Source organism: Leptopilina heterotoma, unplaced genomic scaffold (assembly GCF_015476425.1).
Source record: "Leptopilina heterotoma isolate Lh14 unplaced genomic scaffold, ASM1547642v1 Lhet_52, whole genome shotgun sequence".
NCBI lineage: Eukaryota > Metazoa > Arthropoda > Insecta > Hymenoptera > Figitidae > Leptopilina > Leptopilina heterotoma.
The window spans coordinates 930,755-957,540 of NW_025111114.1; the positions used below are offsets into that span (position 1 = coordinate 930,755).

General features: G+C 23.0%; 2 protein-coding genes across 10 annotated transcripts in view; one reads left to right on the forward strand and one right to left on the reverse strand.

The window, feature by feature from the left end:
- The first annotated feature begins 99 nt into the window (after nucleotides 1-99).
- Nucleotides 100-5,724, forward strand: LOC122507873 (UDP-xylose and UDP-N-acetylglucosamine transporter). Its single transcript, XM_043620834.1, has 5 exons — nucleotides 100-443; nucleotides 1,261-1,477; nucleotides 1,641-1,949; nucleotides 2,052-2,203; nucleotides 5,457-5,724. Exons 1-5 carry the CDS (start codon nucleotides 364-366, stop codon nucleotides 5,701-5,703), a joined length of 1,005 nt encoding a protein of 334 aa, XP_043476769.1. The 5' UTR covers nucleotides 100-363; the 3' UTR covers nucleotides 5,704-5,724.
- A 226-nt stretch (nucleotides 5,725-5,950) lies between these two features.
- LOC122507864 (AMP deaminase 2) overlaps nucleotides 5,951-26,786 on the reverse strand; it is a 31,269-nt gene continuing 10,433 nt past the window's right edge. For 4 of the 9 annotated variants that reach the window (XM_043620812.1, XM_043620819.1, XM_043620818.1 and 1 more), the window contains 10 exons: nucleotides 24,417-24,570; nucleotides 21,752-21,905; nucleotides 19,527-19,713; nucleotides 18,587-18,936; nucleotides 18,210-18,407; nucleotides 17,724-18,019; nucleotides 16,474-16,600; nucleotides 16,196-16,359; nucleotides 15,532-15,937; nucleotides 5,951-7,010 (listed from right to left, as the gene is read on the reverse strand). In XM_043620812.1, coding sequence (XP_043476747.1) covers nucleotides 6,846-7,010; nucleotides 15,532-15,937; nucleotides 16,196-16,359; nucleotides 16,474-16,600; nucleotides 17,724-18,019; nucleotides 18,210-18,407; nucleotides 18,587-18,936; nucleotides 19,527-19,713; nucleotides 21,752-21,905; nucleotides 24,417-24,570 — 2,201 coding nt within the window. In that variant the 3' untranslated portion in view covers nucleotides 5,951-6,845. Of the gene's footprint in view, nucleotides 7,011-15,531; nucleotides 15,938-16,195; nucleotides 16,360-16,473; nucleotides 16,601-17,723; nucleotides 18,020-18,209; nucleotides 18,408-18,586; nucleotides 18,937-19,526; nucleotides 19,714-21,751; nucleotides 21,906-23,264; nucleotides 23,394-24,416; nucleotides 24,571-25,397; nucleotides 25,626-26,019; nucleotides 26,206-26,786 lie in introns of those variants that run through there. The other 5 variants (XM_043620817.1, XM_043620815.1, XM_043620813.1 and 2 more) reach the window with 5 other exon arrangements.

Here is a 26,786-nt window from a genome sequence, read left to right on the forward strand (position 1 = left end):
ATAAAAATTATTTCTGATTTACAATTTTTGAAAATTGCCGCTTTTTTCCCTCTCCACAAAAAATAAATTTAAAGTTCAAGGTCATTTCAATGCAAAAACATTGCTAAAATATGAAGTTTTCTAATTAGTGTGTAATGATGGGTATTAACTGTAATTTCAAGTATATTAAGACTATATACCTAAATGACAGTGCAACAAAAGTATTTATTTCTTATCTTTAAAGAACGTCAGAGTAATATTAGTTCATAATCAGATGTTATAAGCGTTTGCTCGTGATTTTTATATATTCTTTTAGTGAGGAAGCAATTTATAGGTTAGAACATAAAAGACAGTATTTTTCTTTTTTAAATTAGCAAAAAGAAAATGAACAAGGCACCTTTAGCAATTTTTCTAGTTTTTCTGGGTTGTTGTTTAAATGTTATATTTCTGGAACTACTTGTCATGTAAGTATGGAATTTAAAATGTTTATGCTTTTCTAACCTAGTATAGTCAACGTCAAGTAGAATTATTTTGATAATTTTGACTAATATTCCTAATATTCTACGTACTTTATATTCTATTGTTGTTATTTACATTCATTATTACTTATCAAACTTTGGAAGATTCTGAGGAAAATAATACTGGAAGTATTTTTATATAAACATAAGTTAGTCGTTTAACTGACACGTCATTCAAAAATGATAATTGATTTATCACGATTACTAATAAAATTGTTACTATTAGTATTTTATTATTCTTTAATTACTATTAGTACCTTCTATTAGGTAAATTTTCATTTATTAGGTGAACTTTTACTAATAAAACTATTTGGCAAATTATTACTAGTAATTCTAGTCATATAATATATTTATATTCGAAAGGACATATTTTGCAATATTTACATATTACATAAGAAAGAATATATTTCCTTTATTAATTATTATTTCACTTTTTGGAAACATAGTTTTTTAATAAATAAACTAAGAGTTGTAATTTATTCTTCACATTATCTATAAAGAAGATTTATTACATAAAGCTTTAAATGAATTACTTTTTTCTTTTCTCAATAGTTTCTTTATTGAAGCGTATTTATCACATGAAATTTAGATATTCATGTTAATATAACGATTGAAATTTATCTCTTTGACCTCTTTTTGATTATTATATCGCAGAATGGTTCTTAACATGATTTTTTCAATTTAAATATAGAAAATATAGGGTAACAATTTTTTTTTGTAATTAATGAACAATTTTAATTTATTAATTAATGTTTTTTTTCAGTGGAGATCCTGGCAGTGGGAATCTTATAACTTTCGCCCAATTTTTATTCATTTCAATAGAAGGATTTTTATTTACATCAAAATGTGGTACTGTAAAACCAAAAATAGGACTAAAGGATTATACAATTTTAGTTACAATGTTTTTCGTTAGTAGTGTATGTAATAATTATGCATTCGATTTTAATGTGCCTATGCCACTTCACATGATATTCAGAGCAGTGAGTATATATTTTTCTGTTTATGAATAATTTTTTTTATTTAAAATAATTCTTCTAACTATTCAACTATAATTTTGAATAGAAGATATTTTGAATAAAAAGAATTAAAGTTGTAAATTTTGAATATAAACGAAATGAAAAATTGTAATTATTTCTTTTTCAGGGTTCTCTTATAGCAAATATGATAATGGGTATAATTATTTTACAAAAGACGTATACTTTTAGTAAATATTTGTCAGTTTTTATGATTTCTGTTGGAATTGCATTGTGTACGTTAATAAGTGGACAGGATATTAAATCGACGCAAACAGTTAATGTTCAGCCAACGACGCCTTGGGACGATTTCTTTTGGTGGACTGTTGGAATTATTTTATTAACTGTTGCACTTTTTATCAGTGCCAGAATGGGCCTTTATCAGGAAGTTTTATATAAACGTTATGGAAAGCATCCTAAGGAAGCTCTTTTTTATACTGTTCGTAAAACAAATAATTTTCCTTTTTGAAAAAAATAATAATTTGAATAACAATAATTTGAATTTGAATTTTTAAAATAATTTAAATTATTAATTTTTCAGCATCTTTTGCCACTGCCATTTTTTCTCACATTGGGACCCAATATATGGCAACATTGGAATGTGGCATTAGCTTCTGCACCAATAGCAGTCCCCTTAATTGGAGTGCAATTACCAAAATTAGTCGTCTATTTAATTGGAAATGTCCTCACGCAGTATCCTTTTCTTTTAAAAAAATTTGACTTAAGAAACAATAATTTAAATTAGAATACTTTTCTTAATTAGGGTTGCCACAAATATTTAATTTTATTTTTCCCTGATTTCCAGACAAAATTTTCACTTTTTCCCTGACCCTAAAGTATATTCTGATTCACTATGAAAATTATTAGATACTCAAAAAAATGTTCTATTACATTTATTTACAAATTTCTTTAATTGTAAAATTATTCAAAAACATCAATAACTTCTTTTTTAAATAAATATTTACACTGGGGTCAAAAAGTTTCAGTACATTTGTATTGATTACTGTTAAGTGCTCGCTTCACTTAAAATTCAAATATTTCTGTAAAGATGGATGTAAGAGCTATCAAAGTAGAATCATTTTAAAGTTTAATAAATTTAGAGTCAAGTAGGCTAAGATATAACCAATTTAATAGTGTAAATATTAAAAATATAATTCTTTAAAGTTAGATATTTTTTTATGAAAATTGCGATTTTGAAATCTGGAATTCAAGCGTACGCCAATTGAAGAAAAATTTTTTTTAAGTTTTGATAGTTGCACAATAAAAAGTACAAATTTCATTCTTTAATTCTAGACCAAAATCATTCACATATATTGAGTATTTTCTTCAAATTCTATAAAAATAATATCTCTTGCTCTAAATTTTTCGATGAATATAAATAGCAAATTCGTCGTTTTCATTCACTTGTTCTATCAAATAACCACACTTTTGAAAAATATAGAACCTCTTCATCTTAGGAAATTTAAGTTATTTACATGAAATTTATCCCTCTTCTTATAATTTTACAAATTTTAACTCTATCATTATTCCTTATTTTCATTCTAGGTGTCTATTTTTTATTTTTCAATAAAAAAAAGGTGCATATTTTTCAAAAGTGTGGTTAATTGAAAAAACAAGTGAACGAAAACGACGAATTTGCAATTAATATTCTTTGAAAAATTTCGAGAGCAAAGGAAGTTATTTTTATAGAATTTGAAGAAAATACTTAATATATGTGAATTATTTTGGTCCAGAATTAAAGAATGGAATTTGTACTTGATATTGTGCAACTATCAAAGCTTAAAAAAAAATTTTCTTCAATTGGCGTGCGCTTGAATTCCAGATTTCAAAATCAAATTTTTCACGAAAAATCTCTAACATTAAAGAATTATATTTTCAATATTTACACTATTAAATTGGTTATATCTTAGCCTATTTGACTCTAAATTTATTGAACTTTAAAATGATCCTAATTTGATAGCTCTAACATCTATTTTTACAGAAATATTTGAATTTGAAGTGAAGCGAGCACTTAACAGTAATCAGTACAAATGTACTGAAACTTTTTGACCCCAGTGTAGGTCATTATTTTTCTGTAGGAATTAAATTCTTCCAAACATTCAAATTCGAACCTTTTTGAAATTCAACAACTTAAAAGAATACAAAACATGAAGAAGGCGATCAATCCGAGTCTTCGACTTGGAGTGATCGCCTTCTTCATGTTTTGTAATAATTTAAATTACCATAAAATTTTTCAACAAAAATTAATTATTTACAAAAATTCTAATAAAATCCTTCGCAAGAATTCAATTATTTTTACAAGTAGTAAAATTTCTCAAATAAATTCAATTATTTAAAAAAATGTAATAAGTTTCGTTGCAAAAATTCAATTATTTTCATAAATAATAAATCGATTATTTGTAAATCCATTTTTAAATTAACTTTTATTAGAAAATTCTAAGAAAAATCCAATTATTTAAATTAAAAAATAAATTATTTATTGAATAATTGAATGTTTGTTAAAATTGAATTCTCATAAAGAATTATATCAACAAATTTTTAAATAATTGAATTCATTTGACAAATTTTAATAAAATTGTTAAGAATAATTAAATTTTTCGAGGAATTCGATTAAAATATTATATCAAAAATAATTAAAATCCTGCGATGAGTTTTATTATTTATGAAAATAATTAAAATTTTCCCAAGAATTTTATTAAAATTTTTCTAAAATAATTGAATTTCGGAGAAGAATTTTATTATTTATAAAGATACTTGAAATTCTGAAGAGAATTTTTTTTTAATTTTTGAACATAATTGAATTTCTGCAAAGAATTTTATTACTTTTGAAAATAATTTAATTCTTCCAACGAATTTTATTTAAGTTTATAAAAATAACTGAATTTCTGTGAAGAATTTTATTATTTATATGAATAATTGAATTTTTGCAACAAATTTTATTCAAGTTTATAAAAATAATTGAATTCTTGAAAAGAACTTTGTTAAATTTTTTTAAATAATTGAATTCTTGCGACGAATTTTATAAAAATCTTTTTAAATAATTGATATTTGTCGATAAATTTTATGAAATTTTGTATTTTAAATAATTGAATTCCTGTGAAAATTTTATTACTTATGAAAATAAGTGAATTATTTCGAAGAAATTTATTAAAAATTTTGTAAATAATTGAATTCCTGTGGAATTTTGCCACGAATTTTATTAAAAGTTTAAAAAATAATTGAATTTCGGTGAAGAATTTTATTATTTTTAATGATAATTGAAATTTTGAAGAGAATTTTTTAAAAATTGTTGAACATAATTAAAATTCGGTGAAGAATTTTTATAACTTTTGAAAATAATTGAATTTCTGGAATCATTTCTAACTTTTCCAAAATTCAATTTTTTTTAGTATTTTTAACTAAAATTCTTCTATCAACCTAGTATTTATGAAAATTGTTTCATTAAATAATTTATAAATCATAATTTTATGATAGTTCTTGAAAAATTAAGTTATTTAAAAAGAAATTATTGTCAAAAATAGAAAAAATTGAAGGTTTTGTATTAAAATTCGTGGTAATTTCATAGTTTACGAGGCAAACAGAAAAAAAACATAAAAATTCAGAATTTTCTTATGAATTCTAAACTTTTAATTTTTTCCAGTACTTTTAAGAAAAATCCCTGAGTTTTCCCTGATTTTCCTGACCAATTTTACTTTCTTTGACTTTTCCCTGAATTCCCTGACTTGTGGCAACCCTGTTAATTTATTCAAATTTAATTAATTAATAACTAGATCACTATTTATTTTAGATAAGATTTATTTATTTATTTATATTAAAGTAAAAATATCTAATAGTAATAGTTATACATTCTACACATCGATTTATTTAATTAAATCGTTAATTTAATTCACTGTTACATTAAATATTTAATTTTTGTTATTTTCCTTAATATTTTCTTTTCAAACAGATACATGTGCATTGGATCGGTGTACGTTTTGACGACAGAGTGTACTTCCCTCACAGTAACACTTGTGGTAACTCTACGTAAATTTTTGTCACTTATATTTTCTATATTGTACTTTAAAAATCCATTCACCCTATACCATTGGGTTGGAACGAGTCTCGTTTTTATAGGAACAATTATATTCACCGAAATTTTACCAAAAATTAAGCAAAACTTAATAAGTGTTCCAAGTGAAAAGAAAGTGAAATAACCAAAGAATTTAGACAATTAATAACGAAAATTTTTTTTTTTTAATTATTTAATTAGATAAAATAAATTTTTTACCGAATGCTTTATTTTAAATAACTAGAGAAATTACATATTTTCGGAAAAAAATATCAATTGTATATTACAATTGATATTTTTGACATTTTAATTAAAGTTAGAAATTGTAAATAATTAGAGAATTTTAGACAATTTTTTTCGATAAGGAACAGAAATATTAACGCAATAATGAATTAGAGAAAAAACACAATTTTTATTATAAAGCATCAAATTAGAAAAAAACAGATACATTCTATAATTTCGTTGAATAAATCAAATAAAAAAAAATATGTTTGTCTATAATATTTATTACAGAATGTAATAACCAATTTGTGAAATATGATGTACATAACTAGTTTATACAAATTAAAGCAAATCATCGAGGATATAAACTATATGATTGAAATTTACAATAGTTTCAATCGCAATGCGTCATAAAGTTTCTTTTTACAATTTGGCAATATAAAATAATTCCTACTTTCTCACTTGTAATGAAATTCTAATGAAGAAATAAAAATTATGGCGGTATAAATGTACAAAAATGTAATAAAATAAATTTAAAGGCCTTAGCTAAAATTTTCTCTCATTTAATATATTATGCAAATTGGAAAAAAATTATTTTTCATTCAATCTACTAGTTTATTTCAGCCAAAATTGAACATTTTAATAAATTTAGCTGTTACTAAAAAATTTATTTTGGTCATTCATAGAAGTCTGTTGAGAAACAATTTTATTTTTTTACAATATCTTCTCTCTTTTAAAGTACAACTTTTTTTTCGTCTTTATAAGAAATAGATTTTTAATATAATTTTTCTTAATTGCTAAACATGATTTAACAGCCATTGTTAAAATAGAAACTATTTATATGAGATAACATTAGGTTTTGCGAGGTAAAATTTTTTTTTTTTTGGAGAAAATCAATTTCCATAAATGCCGCAAAGCGGAAAATGGATTTTATAATCCGTTTGAAAATTAATTAAGCTTGTCGATTTTGTTCTTGTGTTCGTTTTTATAAGATTTGAAGAGTTGAAACAATTAAATTTCAACTCTATTGATGGCGAGGGACGGAACACAAGAGAACGGTAGACGCTAGAATGAATCTAATTTTTCAACGACTTTGAAAATATTGGAGAGCTCATCGACCATTGTCTCATATCGATAAGCAACACGAATATCTGGCACATTTGTTCGAGTGATATCGTTTCCAGCGACACCTTCTTTTGTATAATTTGGACCCAGCCAATATTGTTTGCTCTAAAAAGATAAAGAAAATCTATATTAATAATCGTTGTATTCCGGTAATCTGTTCGTAGTTTGAAGTTAATTGTTGTTTGTTTTTTTGTTTCCTAACATTTTTAATGATTTTTCTTTTTAAATCATTTCTATTTTAAAATTAATGTCATGAAAATCTTGAATTCTTGCAAAGAATTTTACAAATAATAAAAATAATTGAATTGTTTTGAAGAATTTTATCATAATTTTTGAAAATAATTTAATGTTTTGAAAGAATTTTATTAAAAATTTTGAAAATAATTGGATTCTTTAGAGAAATTTTATTAAAATAGTATTAAAAATAATTGAATTCCTCCGAAGAATTTTATTACTGATGAAAATAATTGAATTTCTTTAAAGAATGTTATTGTTTATGAAAATAAAAATAATAATAATAATAATTCTTCTTCGAAGAATTTCAGTATTTTAGAAAATAATTGGATTCTTGAGAAGAACTTTACTAGAATTGAATTAAAAATAATTGAATTGAAATTAAAAATAATTGAATTAAAATAATTGAATTCCTTTGAAGAATTTTATTATTTATGAAAATAATTGAATTGTTTTCAAAAATTTATTCAAATTTTTAAAAATAAATGAATTTTTTAAGGAATTTTATTAAAAAAAATATTTTAAATAACCAGAAGGAAAGGAGAAGAAAAAAATTTCAATAATTGAAAATAATTGAATGTTTGCAAAGACTTTACTATTTAAAAAAAAATAATTTTTTTCAATGTTTTTATTCAAATTTTAGAAAATAATTGAATTTCTGCAAAGAATTCTACTATTTATAAAAATAGTTTAAATGATCGAAGAATTTATTAAAGTTTTAGGAAAAATTGAATTGTTTTGAAGAATTTTATAGAAACTAGCCAAACTATCCGCGCGCAAGCGCGCGGGAATGTTGTATGGGGCTGCTTATTTTAAACAATTTAAAAAATTTTAAAGAAATAATTATTATAACCTAACAAAGAGATTTAACTAACTAAAATTCAAATAATTTCACTCAATGGTCTCAATTTAAATAGAATTTACATTACTAGACTTAAACTATGGCTAGAACAATTACAATTAGTATCTGGGTCATCTTTTGCATTGCTTATTTTATAAAGCCATTTTAAATTAAATACTTTTTAAAGAAATAATAATTATTACACACTGAAAAAAGTTTTACTTGAAATGGCGATAAGTTTCTCTAGAATAACGAAAGTATTAATTGAAGCACTGAAAAATTTCGCTACTAAAGTGAAATCTGTAGTTCATCCAGCTAAATATTTTTTGCCGTGCATAACTAAAAAAGATATAAATTAACATCAGATTTTCTACATTCAAAAAAAACGAATTCAAATAGAAATTAATCATTTTAAAACTTAACCAAATTCACCCCAGAAATCACTGAATTCGATAATTTAGAAGAAAGTCAGACAAAAGCAGGGTTCCTACAGAATCTGGAAATCAGAGAAATCATTGAAAAGGCCTGTAATTTTTAAAAAATTCTAAATTTTTTCAGTTTTCCATTTTTTTTCTTGAATAAAAATTCAAATAATAATAAAGCTAAATGGTATAAAAGAGAAAAAAAATGTTGAATTTTAAGAAATTCAATTTTTCGGATTTTTGATAATTTTTAATAATTTTTTATTTTTTTCCAAAGAGTCGAGACAATTTAATAAGTAAAGTATTTTCCAAAAGCACAAAAATAATGAAGCTAAATCCCATAAAAGAGAAGAAAAAATGTTGAATTTTAAGAAAATCGGATTTTTGAATTTTTGATAATTTTCGATAATTTTAGATTTTTTACCAAAGAGTCGAGACAATTTAATAAGTAAAGTATTTTCCAAAAGCAAAAAAATAATGAAGCTAAATCCTATAAAAGAGAGGAAAAAATGTTGAATTTTAAAAAATTCAAATTTTTGAATTTTTGATAATTTTCGATAATTTCACATTTTTTACCAAAGAGTCGAGACAATTTAATAAGTAAAGTATTTTCCAAAAGCACAAAAATAATGAAGCTAAATCCTATAAAAGAGAGGAAAAAATGTTGAATTTTAAGAAATTCAATTTTTCGGATTTTTGATAATTTTCGATAATTTTAGATTTTTTACCAAAGATTCGAGACTATTAAATAAGTAAAGTATTTTCCAAAAAAAATGAAGCTAAATCCCATAAAAGAGAAGAAAAAATGTTGAATTTTAAGAAATTCGGATTTTTGAATTTTTGATAATTTTCGATAATTTCACATTTTTTACCAAAGAGTCGAGACAATTTAATAAGTAAAGTATTTTCCAAAAGCACAAAAATAATGAAGCTAAATCCTATAAAAGAGAGGAAAAAATGTTGAATTTTAAAAAATTCGGCTTTTTGAATTTTTGATAATTTTCGATAATTTTAGATTTTTTACCAAAGATTCGAGACTATTAAATAAGTAAAGTATTTTCCAAAAGCACAAAAATAAAGAAGCTAAATCCCATAAAAGAGAAGAAAAAATGTTGAATTTTAAGAAAATCGGATTTTTGAATTTTTTTGAATTTTTGATAATTTTAGATTTTTTACCAAAGATTCGAGACAATTTAATAAGTAAAGTATTTTCCAAAAGCACAAAAATAATGAAGCTAAATCCTATAAAAGAGAGGAAAAAATGTTGAATTTTAAGAAATTCGGATTTTTGAATTTTTGATAATTTTCATTAATTTTAGATTTTTTACCAAAGATTCGAGACTATTAAATATGTAAAGTATTTTCCAAAAGCACAAAAATAATAAAGCTAAATCCCATAAAAGAGAGGAAAAAATGTTGAATTTTAAAAAATTCGGATTTTTGAATTTTTTCGAATTTTTGATAATTTTAGATTTTTTACCAAAGAGTCGAGACTATTAAATATGTAAAGTATTTTCCAAAAGCACAAAAATAATGAAGCTAAATCCCATAAAAGAGAAGAAAAAATGTTGAATTTTAAGAAAATCGAATTTTTGAATTTTTGATAATTTTCGATAATTTCACATTTTTTACCAAAGAGTCGAGACAATTTTATAAGTAAAGTATTTTCCAAAAGCACAAAAATAATGAAGCTAAATCCCATAAAAGAGAAGAAAAAATGTTGAATTTTAAGAAAATCGGATTTTTGAATTTTTGATAATTTTCGATAATTTCACATTTTTTACCAAAGAGTCGAGACAATTTAATAAGTAAAGTGTTTTCCAAAAGCACAAAAATAATGAAGCTAAATCCTATAAAAGAGAGGAAAAAATGTTGAATTTTAAGAAAATCAAATTTTTGAATTTTTTCGAATTTTTGATAATTTTAGATTTTTTACCAAAGAGTCGAGACTATTAAATATGTAAAGTATTTTCCAAAAGCACAAAAATAATGAAGCTAAATCCCATAAAAGAGAAGAAAAAATGTTGAATTTTAAGAAAATCGGATTTTTGAATTTTTGATAATTTTCGATAATTTCACATTTTTTACCAAAGAGTCGAGACAATTTAATAAGTAAAGTATTTTCCAAAAGCACAAAAATAATGAAGCTAAATCCTATAAAAGAGAGGAAAAAATGTTGAATTTTAAGAAAATCAAATTTTTGAATTTTTTCGAATTTTTGATAATTTTAGATTTTTTACCAAAGAGTCGAGACAATTTAATAAGTAAAGTATTTTCCAAAAGCACAAAAATAATGAAGCTAAATCCTATAAAAGAGAGGAAAAAATGTTGAATTTTAAAAAATTCGGATTTTTGAATTTTTGATAATTTTCGATAATTTTAGATTTTTTACCAAAGATTCGAGACTATTAAATAAGTAAAGTATTTTCCAAAAGCACAAAAATAAAGAAGCTAAATCCTATAAAAGAGAGGAAAAAATGTTGAATTTTAAGAAAATCAAATTTTTGAATTTTTTTGAATTTTTGATAATTTTAGATTTTTTACCAAAGAGTCGAGACAATTTAATAAGTAAAGTATTTTCCAAAAGCACAAAAATAATGAAGCTAAATCCTATAAAAGAGAGGAAAAAATGTTGAATTTTAAGAAATTCGGATTTTTGAATTTTTGATAATTTTCATTAATTTTAGATTTTTTACCAAAGAGTCGAGACTATTAAATATGTAAAGTATTTTCCAAAAGCACAAAAATAATGAAGCTAAATCCCATAAAAGAGAAGAAAAAATGTTGAATTTTAAGAAAATCGGATTTTTGAATTTTTGATAATTTTCGATAATTTCACATTTTTTACCAAAGAGTCGAGACAATTTAATAAGTAAAGTATTTTCCAAAAGCACAAAAATAATGAAGCTAAATCCTATAAAAGAGAGGAAAAAATGTTGAATTTTAAAAAATTCGGATTTTTGAATTTTTTCGAATTTTTGATAATTTTAGATTTTTTACCAAAGAGTCGAGACTATTAAATATGTAAAGTATTTTCCAAAAGCACAAAAATAATGAAGCTAAATCCTATAAAAGAGAAGAAAAAATGTTGAATTTTAAGAAAATCGAATTTTTGAATTTTTGATAATTTTCGATAATTTCACATTTTTTACCAAAGAGTCGAGACAATTTAATAAGTAAAGTATTTTCCAAAAGCACAAAAATAATGAAGCTAAATCCCATAAAAGAGAAGAAAAAATGTTGAATTTTAAGAAAATCAAATTTTTGAATTTTTTCGAATTTTTGATAATTTTAGATTTTTTACCAAAGAGTCGAGACAATTTAATAAGTAAAGTATTTTCCAAAAGCACAAAAATAATGAAGCTAAATCCTATAAAAGAGAGGAAAAAATGTTGAATTTTAAAAAATTCGGATTTTTGAATTTTTGATAATTTTCGATAATTTTAGATTTTTTACCAAAGATTCGAGACTATTAAATAAGTAAAGTATTTTCCAAAAGCACAAAAATAAAGAAGCTAAATCCCATAAAAGAGAAGAAAAAATGTTGAATTTTAAGAAAATCGGATTTTTGAATTTTTTCGAATTTTTGATAATTTTAGATTTTTTACTAAAGAGTCGAGACAATTTAATAAGTAAAGTATTTTCCAAAAGCACAAAAATAATGAAGCTAAATCCCTTAAAAGAGAAGAAAAAATGTTGAATTTTAAGAAAATCGGATTTTTGAATTTTTTCGAATTTTTGATAATTTTAGATTTTTTACTAAAGAGTCGAACTATTGAATAAGTAAAGTATTTTCCAAAAGCACAAAAATAATAAAGCTAAATCCCATAAAAGAGAGGAAAAAATGTTGAATTTTAAGAAAATCGGATTTTTGAATTTTTTCGAATTTTTGATAATTTTAGATTTTTTACTAAAGAGTCGAGACAATTTAATAAGTAAAGTATTTTCCAAAAGCACAAAAATAATGAAGCTAAATCCCATAAAAGAAAGGAAAAAATGTTGAATTTTAATAAAATCGGATTTTTGAATTTTTTCGAATTTTTGATAATTTTAGATTTTTTACCAAAAAGTCGAGACTATTAAATAAGTAAAGTATTTTCCAAAAGCACAATAATAATGAAGCTAAATCCCATAAAAGAGAAGAAAAAATGTTGAATTTTAAGAAAATCGGATTTTTGAATTTTTTCGAATTTTTGATAATTTTAGATTTTTTACTAAAGAGTCGAACTATTAAATAAGTAAAGTATTTTCCAAAAGCACAAAAATAATAAAGCTAAATCCCATAAAAGAGAGGAAAAAATGTTGAATTTTAAGAAAATCGGATTTTTGAATTTTTTCGAATTTTTGATAATTTCAGATTTTTTACTAAAGAGTCGAGACAATTTAATAAGTAAAGTATTTTCCAAAAGCACAAAAATAATGAAGCTAAATCCCATAAAAGAGAGGAAAAAATAATGAATTTTAAGAAAATCGGATTTTTGAATTTTTTCGAATTTTTGATAATTTTAGATTTTTTACCAAAGAGTCGAGACTATTAAATAAGTAAAGTATTTTCCAAAAGCACAAAAATAATGAAGCTAAATCCCATAAAAGAGAAGAAAAAATGTTGAATTTTAAGAAAATCGGATTTTTGAATTTTTTCGAATTTTTGATAATTTTAGATTTTTTACTAAAGAGTCGAACTATTAAATAAGTAAAGTATTTTCCAAAAGCACAAAAATAATAAAGCTAAATCCCATAAAAGAGAGGAAAAAACGTTGAATTTTAAGAAAATCGGATTTTTGAATTTTTTCGAATTTTTGATAATTTTAGATTTTTTACTAAAGAGTCGAGACAATTTAATAAGTAAAGTATTTTCCAAAAGCACAAAAATAATGAAGCTAAATCCCATAAAAGAAAGGAAAAAATGTTGAATTTTAATATAATCGGATTTTTGAATTTTTTCGAATTTTTGATAATTTTAGATTTTTTACCAAAGAGTCGAGACTATTAAATAAGTAAAGTATTTTCCAAAAGCACAATAATAATGAAGCTAAATCCCATAAAAGAGAAGAAAAAATGTTGAATTTTAAGAAAATCGGATTTTTGAATTTTTTCGAATTTTTGATAATTTTAGATTTTTTACTAAAGAGTCGAGACAATTTAATAAGTAAAGTATTTTCCAAAAGCACAAAAATAATGAAGCTAAATCCTATAAAAGAGAGGAAAAAATGTTGAATTTTTAGAAATTCGGATTTTTTGAATTTTTGATAATTTCGATAATTTCACATTTTTTACCAAAGAGTCGAGACAATTTGATAAGTAAAGTATTTTCCAAAAGCACAAAAATAATGAAGCTAAATCCTATAAAAGAGAGGAAAAAATGTTGAATTTTAAAAAATTCGGATTTTTGAATTTTTGATATTTTTCATTAATTTTAGATTTTTTACCAAAGAGTTGAGACAATTTAATAAGTAAAGTATTTTCCAAAAGCACAAAAATAATGAAGCTAATTCCCATAAAACAGAGGAAAAAATGTTGAATTTTAAGAAAATCGGATTTTTGAATTTTTTCGAATTTTTGATAATTTTAGATTTTTTACCAAAGATTCGAGACTATTAAATAAGTAAAGTATTTTCCAAAAGCACAAAAATAATGAAGCTAAATCCCATAAAAGAGAAGAAAAAATGTTGAATTTTAAGAAAATCAAATTTTTGAATTTTTTCGAATTTTTGATAATTTCACATTTTTTACCAAAGAGTCGAGACAATTTAATAAGTAAAGTATTTTCCAAAAGCACAAAAATAATGAAGCTAAGTCCCATAAAAGAGAGGAAAGAATGTTAAATTTTAAGAAATTCGGATTTTTGAATTTTTGATAATTTTCGATAATTTTAGATTTTTTACCAAAGAGTCGAGACAATTTAATAAGTAAAGTATTTTCCACATTAAAAAGTTTGACATTAAAAAATATATAAAAAATGCCAATACTTAACCCACAAAATTAAATTTTCAAAACAAACAAATGAATGCAGATAATTTGCTAACGGAAAGGAAACTTACGATTATTATAATGTATGTATATGTATATGTATATTTCTATTTTCTATCAAAACGTATAAAAAACAAAAGAATAACTATAACTAACTTCAAGTGTGGACAGAGATCCGGAAATCTGGAATCACGACGATTATTATATATAATATTTGAAAATAATTAAATTCTTTCGAGAAATTGAATTAAAGTTGTTTCGAAAATAATTGAATTTCTGTAAATAATTTTATTAAAATTAAGCATATTCAAAATAATTGTATTCATCAGAAGAATTTTATTATTTTTTGAAAATAATTGAATTCTTTTAATTTTTTGACGGTTATATTTAAAAATTGCATTGAAAGTAATATAATTTTCATATAGAATTTTTTAAAAATATTTTGAGAATAATTGAATTATTTTTAGAGAATTTGAAATTCTTGATGAAATTTAATTTTATGGAAATTTTTGACAATAATTAAATTCTTTCGTGTAATTTTATTTAAATTGGATTAAAAATAATTTAATTCCTGCAAAGAATTTTAGTATTTATAACAATAGTTGAATATTGTTTCGAAGAATTTATTAAAGTTTAAGGAAATAATTGAATTTTATGGATATATTTGAAAATTTTTTAATCCTGCCGAGGAATTCAATTAAAATGGTTTTTGAAAATAATTGAATTCCTGCAAAGGATTTTACTATTTATAAAAATAATTGAATTCTTGCGAAGAATTTTACTATTTTTAAAAATAATTGAATTCTTTCGTGAAATTTTATTAAAATTTTAGAAAATAATTGAATTCTTTCGTGAAATTTTATTTGAAAATAATTGAATTTTTGCAAAAAGTTTTACTATTTATAAAAATAATTGAATTCTTCCAAAGAATGTTATTATTTATATAAAAATAATTGAATTCTTGTGAAGAATTATATTAAAATTTTTGAAAATATAAACAATAATAATTAATTTTGTACGTAATAGGTAAATTTAAAAAATTTTGTTTATGAAATTATTTTAAAATTTATATTTGAAAATAAAAAATTTTGTAATTTTTTATTATTGCGTATCATTTGCCAGTGTATTAATAAAGTGATAAGAATTAAAAATTGTATACCTTGTGTGGAAATCCACTCATAATGACAGAATTTCTCGCAAGTTCGCACATATCGCATGAGCTTAATTTCCAAACTTGAGCGGCAATGCTGTATTCCTCCATTAATGGTTCCTTGGTGAAATGAAATTGAAGTGGATCGTCAGTTGAGAGACTGACACAAAGTCCTCTGGCCAAATATTCCGGTAGTGGATTGCGATGGTAATTGAGAAATAGGGAATTATTGCTGAGTGGTGACATTGCAATGCCAATTTGCGCCAAATAGTAAAGATATTGAAGCACTGGTACTTTTCTTAGCAAAAGACCGTGGGAGATGTTTTCTGCCATCATATAACCGCAAACTAAGTGCTGGATCGGTCCTGCCTCTCCACAATGTGGTCTCAAAACAAACGTATTTAGTCCTTGTTCTCTATAAATAACATTATTTTCACACTTAATTTTTTATTTATAAAATTAAATTTTTCATAATTCTTTTTCCAAAAAAGGGCCAAAACTGTGAAATAGGATTTTTTTGTCATACTTCAAAGCCAAAAAGCTTTATGAAGACCAAACTAAATTTAAAATTTTAATTAATTAAAAATGATGAATATTATATTTTTATTTTTTATTATTTTAATTTTATATTATTAATAAATTACTATAGAAAAATATTCAAGTGATTTCTTACGCTCTGAAATGATTGAGAACAGTCATATTTGCGTATGTATAGTACTGATAGTATCCATAAGGAGGATTTTCAATATCATCCCATTTTTCCGGTGGAAACACGTCCTTGTCAAAGAGAGGATTCTCCGGTTTGCTCTCATCGTCGACGGAATCGAAACCAATCACCTATTATTAAAAATTATTATAAAGTACAAATTTTTCAGTATAAAAATAATAAAATTTAAAAAATTTAGTCTTTCAGAAAAAAAATTTCGAACCATTGATTTGAACGAAACTCACATATTGAAGAAATTTATGAAGTTCCGGATGCGAATTAGGATCGTTTGTCGCTTCGAAAAGCGGTAAAAATATGTTGTTAAGTATCTCTTGAAAATTCTTCATAAGTTTGTTTAGTTTAAAAATATCACTGTAAATATAAGAAAGTAATTAGAATCTAAAAATAAAATTATATTTGCTTTTTTAATTTCTAACTATTTTATCAAATATTTTCATTTTTAAAATTATTGAATTCTTGCTAAGAATTTTACAATTATATAAAAATAATTGAATTTTATTTAATATGTTTAAAAATAATTGTATTCTTTTGAGAAATTTTATTAAAATTGCATTTAAAAATAATTGAACTTTTTTGAAGAATTTTATTATTTATAAAAATAATTGAATTCTTTCGAAGAATTTGAACAGAATTTTCGAAAATAATTGAATTTAATTAATATTTTAAAAAATAATTGAATTCTTTCGAGAAATTTTATTAAAATTGAATTAAAAATAATTTAATTCCACCGAAAAATTTTATTATTAATGAAAATAATTTAATTCCTTTGAAGAATTTTTTTATTTTTATGAAAATAATTAAAATTTTAAGAAGAATTTAATCAAAATTTTTTAATATAGTTTGAATTCTTTAAAATAAATTGTATTTAAAATGCTGAAAAATTAGTATTTAAATTCTATAAGAAGTAATATAATTTTTCAATAATTTAATTAAAAAATTGACATACCTAATTAAATTTATATAAACAAATTGTGTTATTTTTTAATTTTTATAGAAATAATTTAATATTTTATACAAGAAATTTCTTCAAAATTTTGAAAATAATTGAGTTTTTAAAATAAAATTTCACAGACAATTTTAGAAATAATTGCATTTTTCAGATTAACTCAATTTTAGAATTATTTTTTAAAAAATTAAATTTTTGGAATTATAGTTGAAATTTTTGAAGTTTTAAAAAAGATATTGAAATTTATTAAAATTGCATTGAAAATAATTGAATGGTTCCGAAAAATGTACTATTAATGAAAATAATTGAATTGTTCCGAAGAATGTATTATTAATAAAAATAATTGAATTCTTGCGAAGTATTATATAAAAATTTTTGAAAATATGAACAGTAATAATTAATTATATACTTAATAAGTGAATTTTTTAAATTTTGATTATGAAAGTATTTAAAAATTTAAATTTGAAAATAAAAAATTTTAGAATTTACGTTTAATAATAATCAATTTAATTAAAAATATAAACTCACTATAATCTGGGAATTTGTATGAGCCAGCGAACATTGTCAGAAGAAACATCGCCTTCAATTGCCCATTTCGCTAATTTGTCCCATTCGTCGGGACTCTTTCCATAAATTGAAAGACGAAGTTCAGAATTCTGGTATTTTGATTCCTCAAGATCACTCGACACTTCTTTAATTATTCGCGCAAAGTATTTGCCATTTAAATAATTATCCGTTTTTAGAAAAACCTCACGCAGTCGACTCTCACCGATTGGATTATATTTTGCATTAAACTTATCAAACCTGTGAAAAGTATTTCGATCCTGAAAGAAAATACGTAATTAATACATAAATACATAAATTTTATTCTTTTATTTGTATTTACGTTATTTTTCAATTTTTTATTTTCCATTTAAGCGAATTTTCTTCGATAGAAATTTTATTTTGTAATTTTTTTTTTGATCGTGAGTGGTTCAAAATTTTATTTGAATTTAGAAAAATGAGAAAACTTACAGCATGAACGTCAAGCATGTCTACACTGAGATCATAGGTTGTCAAATTCATTGACTGAAATACTTCTCGAAGTGTCATTGTTTCTCCAGTTTTCGAACATGTCACTACTTCATCGGCGTGATTTTTAAGCGTCTTTTTGATAAATCGCAGTAAATGTTTCTGATTCATGCAAGAGGCCGCGTGAATATGTGTATCAACCTAAAAGAGAAAAATTATTTATTCAAAAAAAATAGTAACAATCTCTTTAAACATATTCTCATTATCTCAGAAATATTTAATTAATTTAATTTTCAAATTTTTATTTCGATTCTAAATTAAATTTCAAATTGAAATTCAAACTCAAATTCGAAAGAAAAAAATCATGATGAACTCGTTACCTTTCTAATATTATAAAAATCTCGATGAGGAACCGCCTTTTGACTCGCGAGTTCCCTAAGTTCGTTGAGAAGAACATGCAATTGAAATTTCGATGAGAGATAACTCAGTCTTCGATAGCAAAATGATTTCAATGGTCCATCGGCAATCATTGCACAAAGAACATTCATATCACCGACAAATGTCGCTAAATCTGGATATGAATAAGGAACTGGTTTTTTATTTTCTAAATCTTCATCAGTGGCGAATAAATTAAAAACTCCATTAATAGGCGCAATTCGGTAATTTTTCGTCGGTGGGAATTCACATTCCCATGGATCGCCACGTGATGCTGGCACGTGAACTGGATGATCTAGAGAGAAAATAATTCTACAATTAATAATTCATGTATTTGACAAAATTATATTTCTTTTTTTATTTTACACGTATTTAAAAAATTCCAAAAAAAAACAGACAGAAAAAAATAGAAAAAAAAAGAATTATGAAACATGACAACAGACGAGGATAAAACAAAATTTGATTATTAAAATTAAAATATCAATCATTAGTCAAGGAAGAAGGAAAAATAATAAAAAGAAGATTAAATGAAGTGAATAAAACAAGGAAGGGAAGGGAAAAGGACCTGTTAAATTCAAGTTCTTGATGACGGCGTCGATGTCTGCGTCAGAGCGAATTTCTGAGATTTCATCACTGAGACAAGTTGAACTCGCTCCTTGAGAAATAAACCGCAAAATTAATGAATTAAAGTTATTTTTTTATTTAATTAAAAATAATGATTACTATTTAAATAATAATTATTCATTACTTTATTACAAATTATGATATTAATCTCCAAAAGTAGAAATGGAATAACTAAATAAATAAAATTCATTTAAGTATTAAATTAAATATAGAAATATAAAATTATAAAATTAATTAATATTATAATTTTTTTTCATTTACCTTTAATGGTCTTTCGATCATCGTGTTGAAAATCGTCTCCTGTCGAGTGAGGCCTTTTGTCAACACTTCGCAAAAATCTTGACGTAATTGTCGGAAATGTTTGTTTGGAATTATTCATGTATTTCTCGCGAGTTGCCAGTGCCTGAACCAATAATTGCGATGCTTGATGTAAGTCTTCCAATGGTACCTGAAAAATATTATAAATTAATAAATAAGACTAAATAATAATTATAACAAATAATTCGATACATTAAATAAAAAATATTAATAAAGAAACTAAAAAAAATATAAAGACTTGAAAAATTATTATTGCGATTAAATTTCAAAAAAAGATAAATATCAAATATCTAATACTAATCGCTCTATTTAAAAAGAAAAATGAATAAATAAAAAAAAAATTAACTAAGACATTCTATTGTCTTAATTCATATTTTACGACCTTCACTGTCTCCTTATGATGTAAGTCATATCGAACCGCTTTTTCAAGAGGGATGTATTATGCGAATGAAACTATTATACAATTAATTTTCATTTAAAAAGGAATTTTTTCCCAAACAACAAAATTCTTAAGGATAAAAATTTATTCTCATATTTTTTTCCCCCGAGTATTTAATATTTTTTCTAGAATTATTAGTATTTTTCTTTTTTGTTTATTAGTTTTTCTTAATATCATAGACTAGTTTAGTAGTTGGATTGTTTTTTTTTCCTCTCTATAACGATTAATACAATAATTATTGTTGCATTTAACAAAAGATTTATCTTTGTAAGGAACTAAGAAATTATGCAATCAAAGTTACACAATGAGGATTATGTTCGCTCTCAAATTGAATCTACTTATATGAATATACATAATAATATTTTATAAATGTGTGCGTCGAAAATTTAATTCCATATCATTAGCTTTTTCCCATTAATTTGATTAATAAATAATAATTCGAATTAACTATTAGATTATTATTCAGATAATAATATAAATTAAATAATTTCGTGCAGGGGCGAAAGCTAAAAATATATAAAATATAAAATATTAACTATGTGGATTTTTTAAAAACAAATTTGACATCTCCTACTATATTATTTTAATTAAAACAAATTTTTCATCTTTTACTATAAATTAAATAATTTAAAAAAGTTATAACAATACACTCATGTTTACAATAAATCAAATCAAATACTAATAATGATAAAAGTAATAAAAATAAAATTTTTGATAAAAAGTAAAAAAAAGGCGAAAAAGTCGCATTTTTTTAATATAAGTCGATAAAAATCGCATTATTTGAAAATAGTCGAAAAAAGTCGAAAAAGTCATAATTTCCAAGGCCTGTAAATAATGAAATTAAGAAGAAGAATTTAAGAATTATTAACTCTATAATAATAATATAATAATAAATAATATTAATATTTATAATAAAAATAGTAACATTAATATTAATAATGAAAATAATATTAATAATAATATTTTTCCTCAGCTCGTAAATAATTTTCTGTTCATAAATTTTATCATCAACATTGAAGGAAAATTCATATTTTTTTCATAGAGATATTTTTGAGCACTTTTAATTGAAAATTCCATTGACTGACATCATCTGACAAGGTCAATGTGAACTACGTTGATTATAAAAGTGAGGATTAAAGAGACTTTCAAGGCAACGTATCGAGAAAGGGATGAAAGGTGGTTGTTAACAAGGGTTTCTTCCGACTTTTCCAGGCTTCTCTTTTAAGAATCTTTTTTTTCTATTAAGAGATACGTATATCAAGCTCACTAATCTAACAACTTGATCTCTCTTAATTATTTTTCTCACTTTACAATTTCCTTAAAATTAAGAGTTGGCAAAATAAATTAACATTAATAAATTTGCGAAAAATGAGAAGAGAATTCTTATAATTCGTTTAATAATGAAAAATAATTTTTTGCTGTTAAATCTCTCTCTATTATTATCAATTATATTATTGTTACTTTATATTTATTGTTAATAATATTATAATTGATATTAACAATAATTGTTATTAATAATAATTATTATTAGAAATAATAATTATTTTTATATTATTATTAGTAATAATTACTATTTTTATATTATTATTAGTAATAATTACTAATTTTAAATTATTACTAGTAATAATTACTATCTTTATATTATTATTAGTAATAATATTACTAATTTAAAATTATTACTAGTAATAATTATTATTTATTATTATTTGTCCTAGTATGTAAAATTTACCCCGGAAGTATCCTCTCCAGAAATGGAAACTCGTTGGAAATGCGGTACAAAGTCATTCTCTTCAAGTTTAAAGGGATGTTCGATATCATCCGGCACTCCTGGTCCAATAGATGGCTCATAATGACTGCGTCTTTCCTCGAGATCCTTCGCAGCCCTGAAATCGAATCATTTTACTATTAGAAAACTTTTAATTTCAAATACAACAAATTTTATATGAAATTAAAAATTAAATTAAATTAAAACAAAAATTTTTAAATTGTTACCGCCTTTAAATTTTTATCACTGTTATTAACTAAAATATTTTATTCGTTTAAATTTCTTCTAAATAAATAATTATACCAAACAAAATTTATTATAAATTATTTCATAGTTTGGTGAAAAAAAATTTAGAGAACATAATTAAAGTTTTTGATTGATAAAATTAATAAATATAAACGAATATATAAATATCAAAGAAAAATTTACAGAAGCTGATAAACTTGTCTGGCTGCAAAATTAAAATTTATTCAGGAAATAAATAAATGTATCAAATCTTGTTTATAAATTATAGCTAATAAATTAATCATGTTTCAAGAAACATAAATATCTTGACCACTTCTATCAGGGTAATTTATTAAATTAATTAATTACATTCCCCATTAAGAAATGATTATTGCCAAAAATTTACTTCATAACTACCCTCGCGACAAATATAGGTAAATTAATGACAATTTAAAAATAGATTTTCGTAATTTAAACAGAAAGAATATGAGAAAAAAAAAGGTTGTTAATTCTTTACAGTTATGAAATTTAAAAACAAAATTTAATTATTAATTATTATTATCATTATTAATTTTTTAGTGTGAAAAGTAAATTTTATTATCATTAAATAATTATTACTAAAATATTGAGAGTATGTAATTTAATTTAAATTGAAATATTCAATTGAACAACAATGATAATCCATTAAAGCTTCAAGATACGAGAATTAATGTTTAGATTGTTAATTTTGAAGATTTTGTTATCAGGTTGAAGCAATAATAAGTATTCGCACGCCAACATTAGTTTCATGGAACGATATTCTATATCAACTATTCCAAAATAAACTGCATAAGACATTATATGAATTGACGTCAGATAATACTATATATCAGATAGAGATCATCTAATGCAACATTTTTCATCTCAAATAAACACATACTTTGCAATCTTAAATTCGAGATATCCCTTTTCTCAAGGATAAGACTAAAATAAAAATTCCAAAGCAAGAAAAATTTTCTTGATAGTACGAATTTTTTTAATATAAATTCAATTTGATAACAAAAATTAAATTTGTATTATAAATTAAATTTCATAACAAAAATTAAATTTGTATTAAAAATTCAATTTACGTTATCAAATAAAATTTTACGTAGACAAAACGAAATAGAATTTTTTTGGTTTAGAAAAAAAAGAGATAAAAATTATTAAACAGTGAATAATATTTAATAATTATCTTTTGCGATAATTCTATGAAAATTTAAATAACAATTACCTCACGAGTATTTTACAATCTCTCAACCATCGTTTCGATTCGATGGCACCGGCAAACATTATTTTCTTTAAAATAATTTAATCAATCTCTGTAAATTATTTTCTCAATACAATCAACATGTGTCACATAATTAACAAAATAAAAATTATTACTCGTAAATTTTTCACTGTACATTGTAGATGTCATGGAATTTATCCCTCCGGTGATTCAAATTTAACAACACTTAACGAACAATTTTTTTTTTAAATAAAAAGCATCATATAAATAAATAAATTAGATAAAAAATATTAACCGAAAAAATAAAAATGTTTGTAAATAAATGAAAAAGAATAAATTTCCGCACTAATAAATCTTTCCTAATAACAAATTTACAAAGTATTATTTTCTTTCTTAATGAATGCCAAGGGTTGTTAAGAAGAACGAAAACATTGCACTCAACTCGGCAGACGCGCAAAGACTGAGATGACCTACGGTTGTTGCAACCCCTACTTTACACAACTATATACATACAGTGTATTAATTGATGACCAAACTGAACACCTTTTTTTCACACTTATCAATAAAAATTCTACAATTGTAAATAAAAACTGAAACTAATCAATTTTAATTAATTCCCAATTAGACAATTTTTAATAATTCAACGACAAAAATAATTATTAATTAATTTCTAATCAATCATGAATCAAATTCAGTAAAGATTATTTTAAAAAGAAGGAAAAATTAGAAATACTCTAGCAATAATAATTAACAAGGTAATTTTTTCAATTTTTTTTTTAAATTAATATTTTTTATTTATTAAAATTTCCAATTTTGTGCCGATAAAATTTTTTTTTTATTAAATTAGTTTCGGGCGTTACATCAAGCAACGTGAGTTGTACTGCGGAACATTATTGATCCACAAAGTATTCTTAGGTTTAAGAATTTCTAATAAAAAAAAGTGTGAAGGATTCAATTTCTATACAAGAAATAGCAGCTTTTTTGTCGACTATGAAAAGGAAACATTTTTTAAGCTCGAAAAAAAAGGAAGTTGTTGAAAATGATGAAAAGCTATTTGAAATGAAAAAATCTCTTTTCTTTTTGGATTTTTGTTCTTCAAACACGTCATAAAAGAGGAATTCAAATTATTCTCGTTGGGGAAAAAAAATTGCTTACTTTACTGTAAGTTGTCGTTGAATAAGAAGCTTTTTCTCAATTTGCTCAATTGGAAATTGTGGCACTTCGTATGGTGCAGAAATTTCATTTGGTAGTTCATGAGATGCTAATCTTCCCGATCCACCTTCATGACCAAATACCGGACTTTCACTCCCTGAAAATTATCGAAAAATTATTATTAGAAAAAATATTATTATTAGAGAAAAATCATTATAACTAGATAAAAATAAAATAATTACAAAAATAAAGTAATTATTTTATATTATAAGAATTATTCGGAAATTCTTCAATTAAATATAAATTAGAAAATAAAAACTTGAAATAATTGCAAAAGAAATCCATTAAACTTTATCAAAAAAATTAATTCTACCCAATTGTTATAGTTAAAAGTATGAAAAATTAAGATATTCAAAAATTTTAATATAAAAATTCTACGAAAATTCACATATTTAAATACACAAATAAATAATTTATTGAATTCTCATAAAACATTTTATCAACAAATTTTTAAAATAATTAAATTCTTGACTGGAATTTTATTACAATTTTCGAAAATAATTTAATTCTTTAGATAAATTTTAATAAAATTATAAAGAATTGAATTTTTTTAATTTTGAAATATTTAAGAAAAATTATTCATTAAATATAATTTATGAATTAAAACTTTATGACTGTTGTTAAAGATAATTAAATTATTTAAAATAAATTATTGTCAGAAATGAAAAAAATGGAAGGTTTTGTATTAGAATTCGTGGAAATTTGTTAGTTTATGAAGCAAACAAAAAAAAGACACCAAAATTCAAAATTTTCTTATGAATTCTAAAAATTAATTAGATTTCATGAATAATCACAATAACTTTAGAAAACAACAATTTTCTCCAGGATTCCGATAAAAATTCCCCGACTTTTCCAGGTTTTTTCAAGGTTTTCTACGTAATTTATCATCCCTTTTAAAATAAGTATTTTTTTTTTAAATTTTACCCTCGATTTTCAATTGACCACTTTTCTGCAACCACTCTACAATACTTGATGAATCGGTCTTAAACAGTTCATCTTCTCGCTCCAAAACCATAATGTTAATATATTTGCACAGAAAAAAATTACTAGAGGTAAAAAAATAAAAACAAAAAGTAAAATTTCCCCTTTTAAAACTATTTTTTGATTAATAATCACAATATTAACTGTAAAATTCTTCTTAAATTTTGAATCTGTAGTATAGGAAACTATGATTCACTAGAAGTTAAAATCAAATTCAAGAATCTTATTACAAAAACACACTTTTCGAATCTCTGCACGTAAAATGCAATACAGCAGACAAGGATGAGTCAATTTCCAGAGAATAAAGTATAAAATACGTGAATCACATAAAACTATTTGTGACACTTTCAGAAAGAAGTTAAATAAACTTTTTTTCTTAACTCAGCCAGAAAAAGTTTTCAACAATAAAAGAAGAAAAAAAGTGAAATAATGAAAAAATAAAATGAAAACAATTTAATTTACAACAATCAAGTTATATAACACTGTTTTTAACCTTTCTCAATATTTTAAATGCGTATAAGACACAATGAATATTAAACCAAAAATAAACAAAGTAATTCCTAACCTCCAAATACGATTATAAATAGAAAAGCACGAAAATCGAATTTAAAAGAAATAAAATATACGCCGGGAGTTGAATATTGAATCACAGTTTCCCTTTTTTTTAATTTAGTTCTGATTGGATATATTCACTGAGAAAAAAATCACTGATTTAAATAAGAAAAATGCGCACAACAATATAAAGGGCACTGACCATCCCCTTCGCCAGTATAGAAATTACTGACTGCTCGTGTGTGCAGCTGGCACACAAAACACTCTTCGTACTCTCATAAATGTTTCATGAATAATCAAGGCCGCATTCACGCACTTGTAAACACATATATAAAAATAAGAGGTTTTTCGTGAATAAATTTTGTAATTCCATGTTTGCAATTATTTTCGTGCGGCATTTTTGTTATTAACAAACAATTCTCTGTTTCTTAGATTATTTCCTTTTTTTCACTGATAACTTCATTCTTTTACTATATACACTGTATATATTTCAAAATTCTTTTTTATTCATTTCGTAATTGTTTATTTAATCTTTGTTTATTTCTCTGCACGTCAAAGTTCATTTCCCTTTAAATGCTTTAATAAATATTACTATATATGGTAACAACTACTACGTGAATATTTATATAAACTATAATTAAAATATTCCTTATTCTAGTATAATTATATAAAGATATAATAAATTCTACTAATATGATAAATTTTCAAATTGATTTTTGTTTAGAAAATTAATTAATTAATTAATTAGAAAATACTTTTTTATTAAATAGTTGGACATTT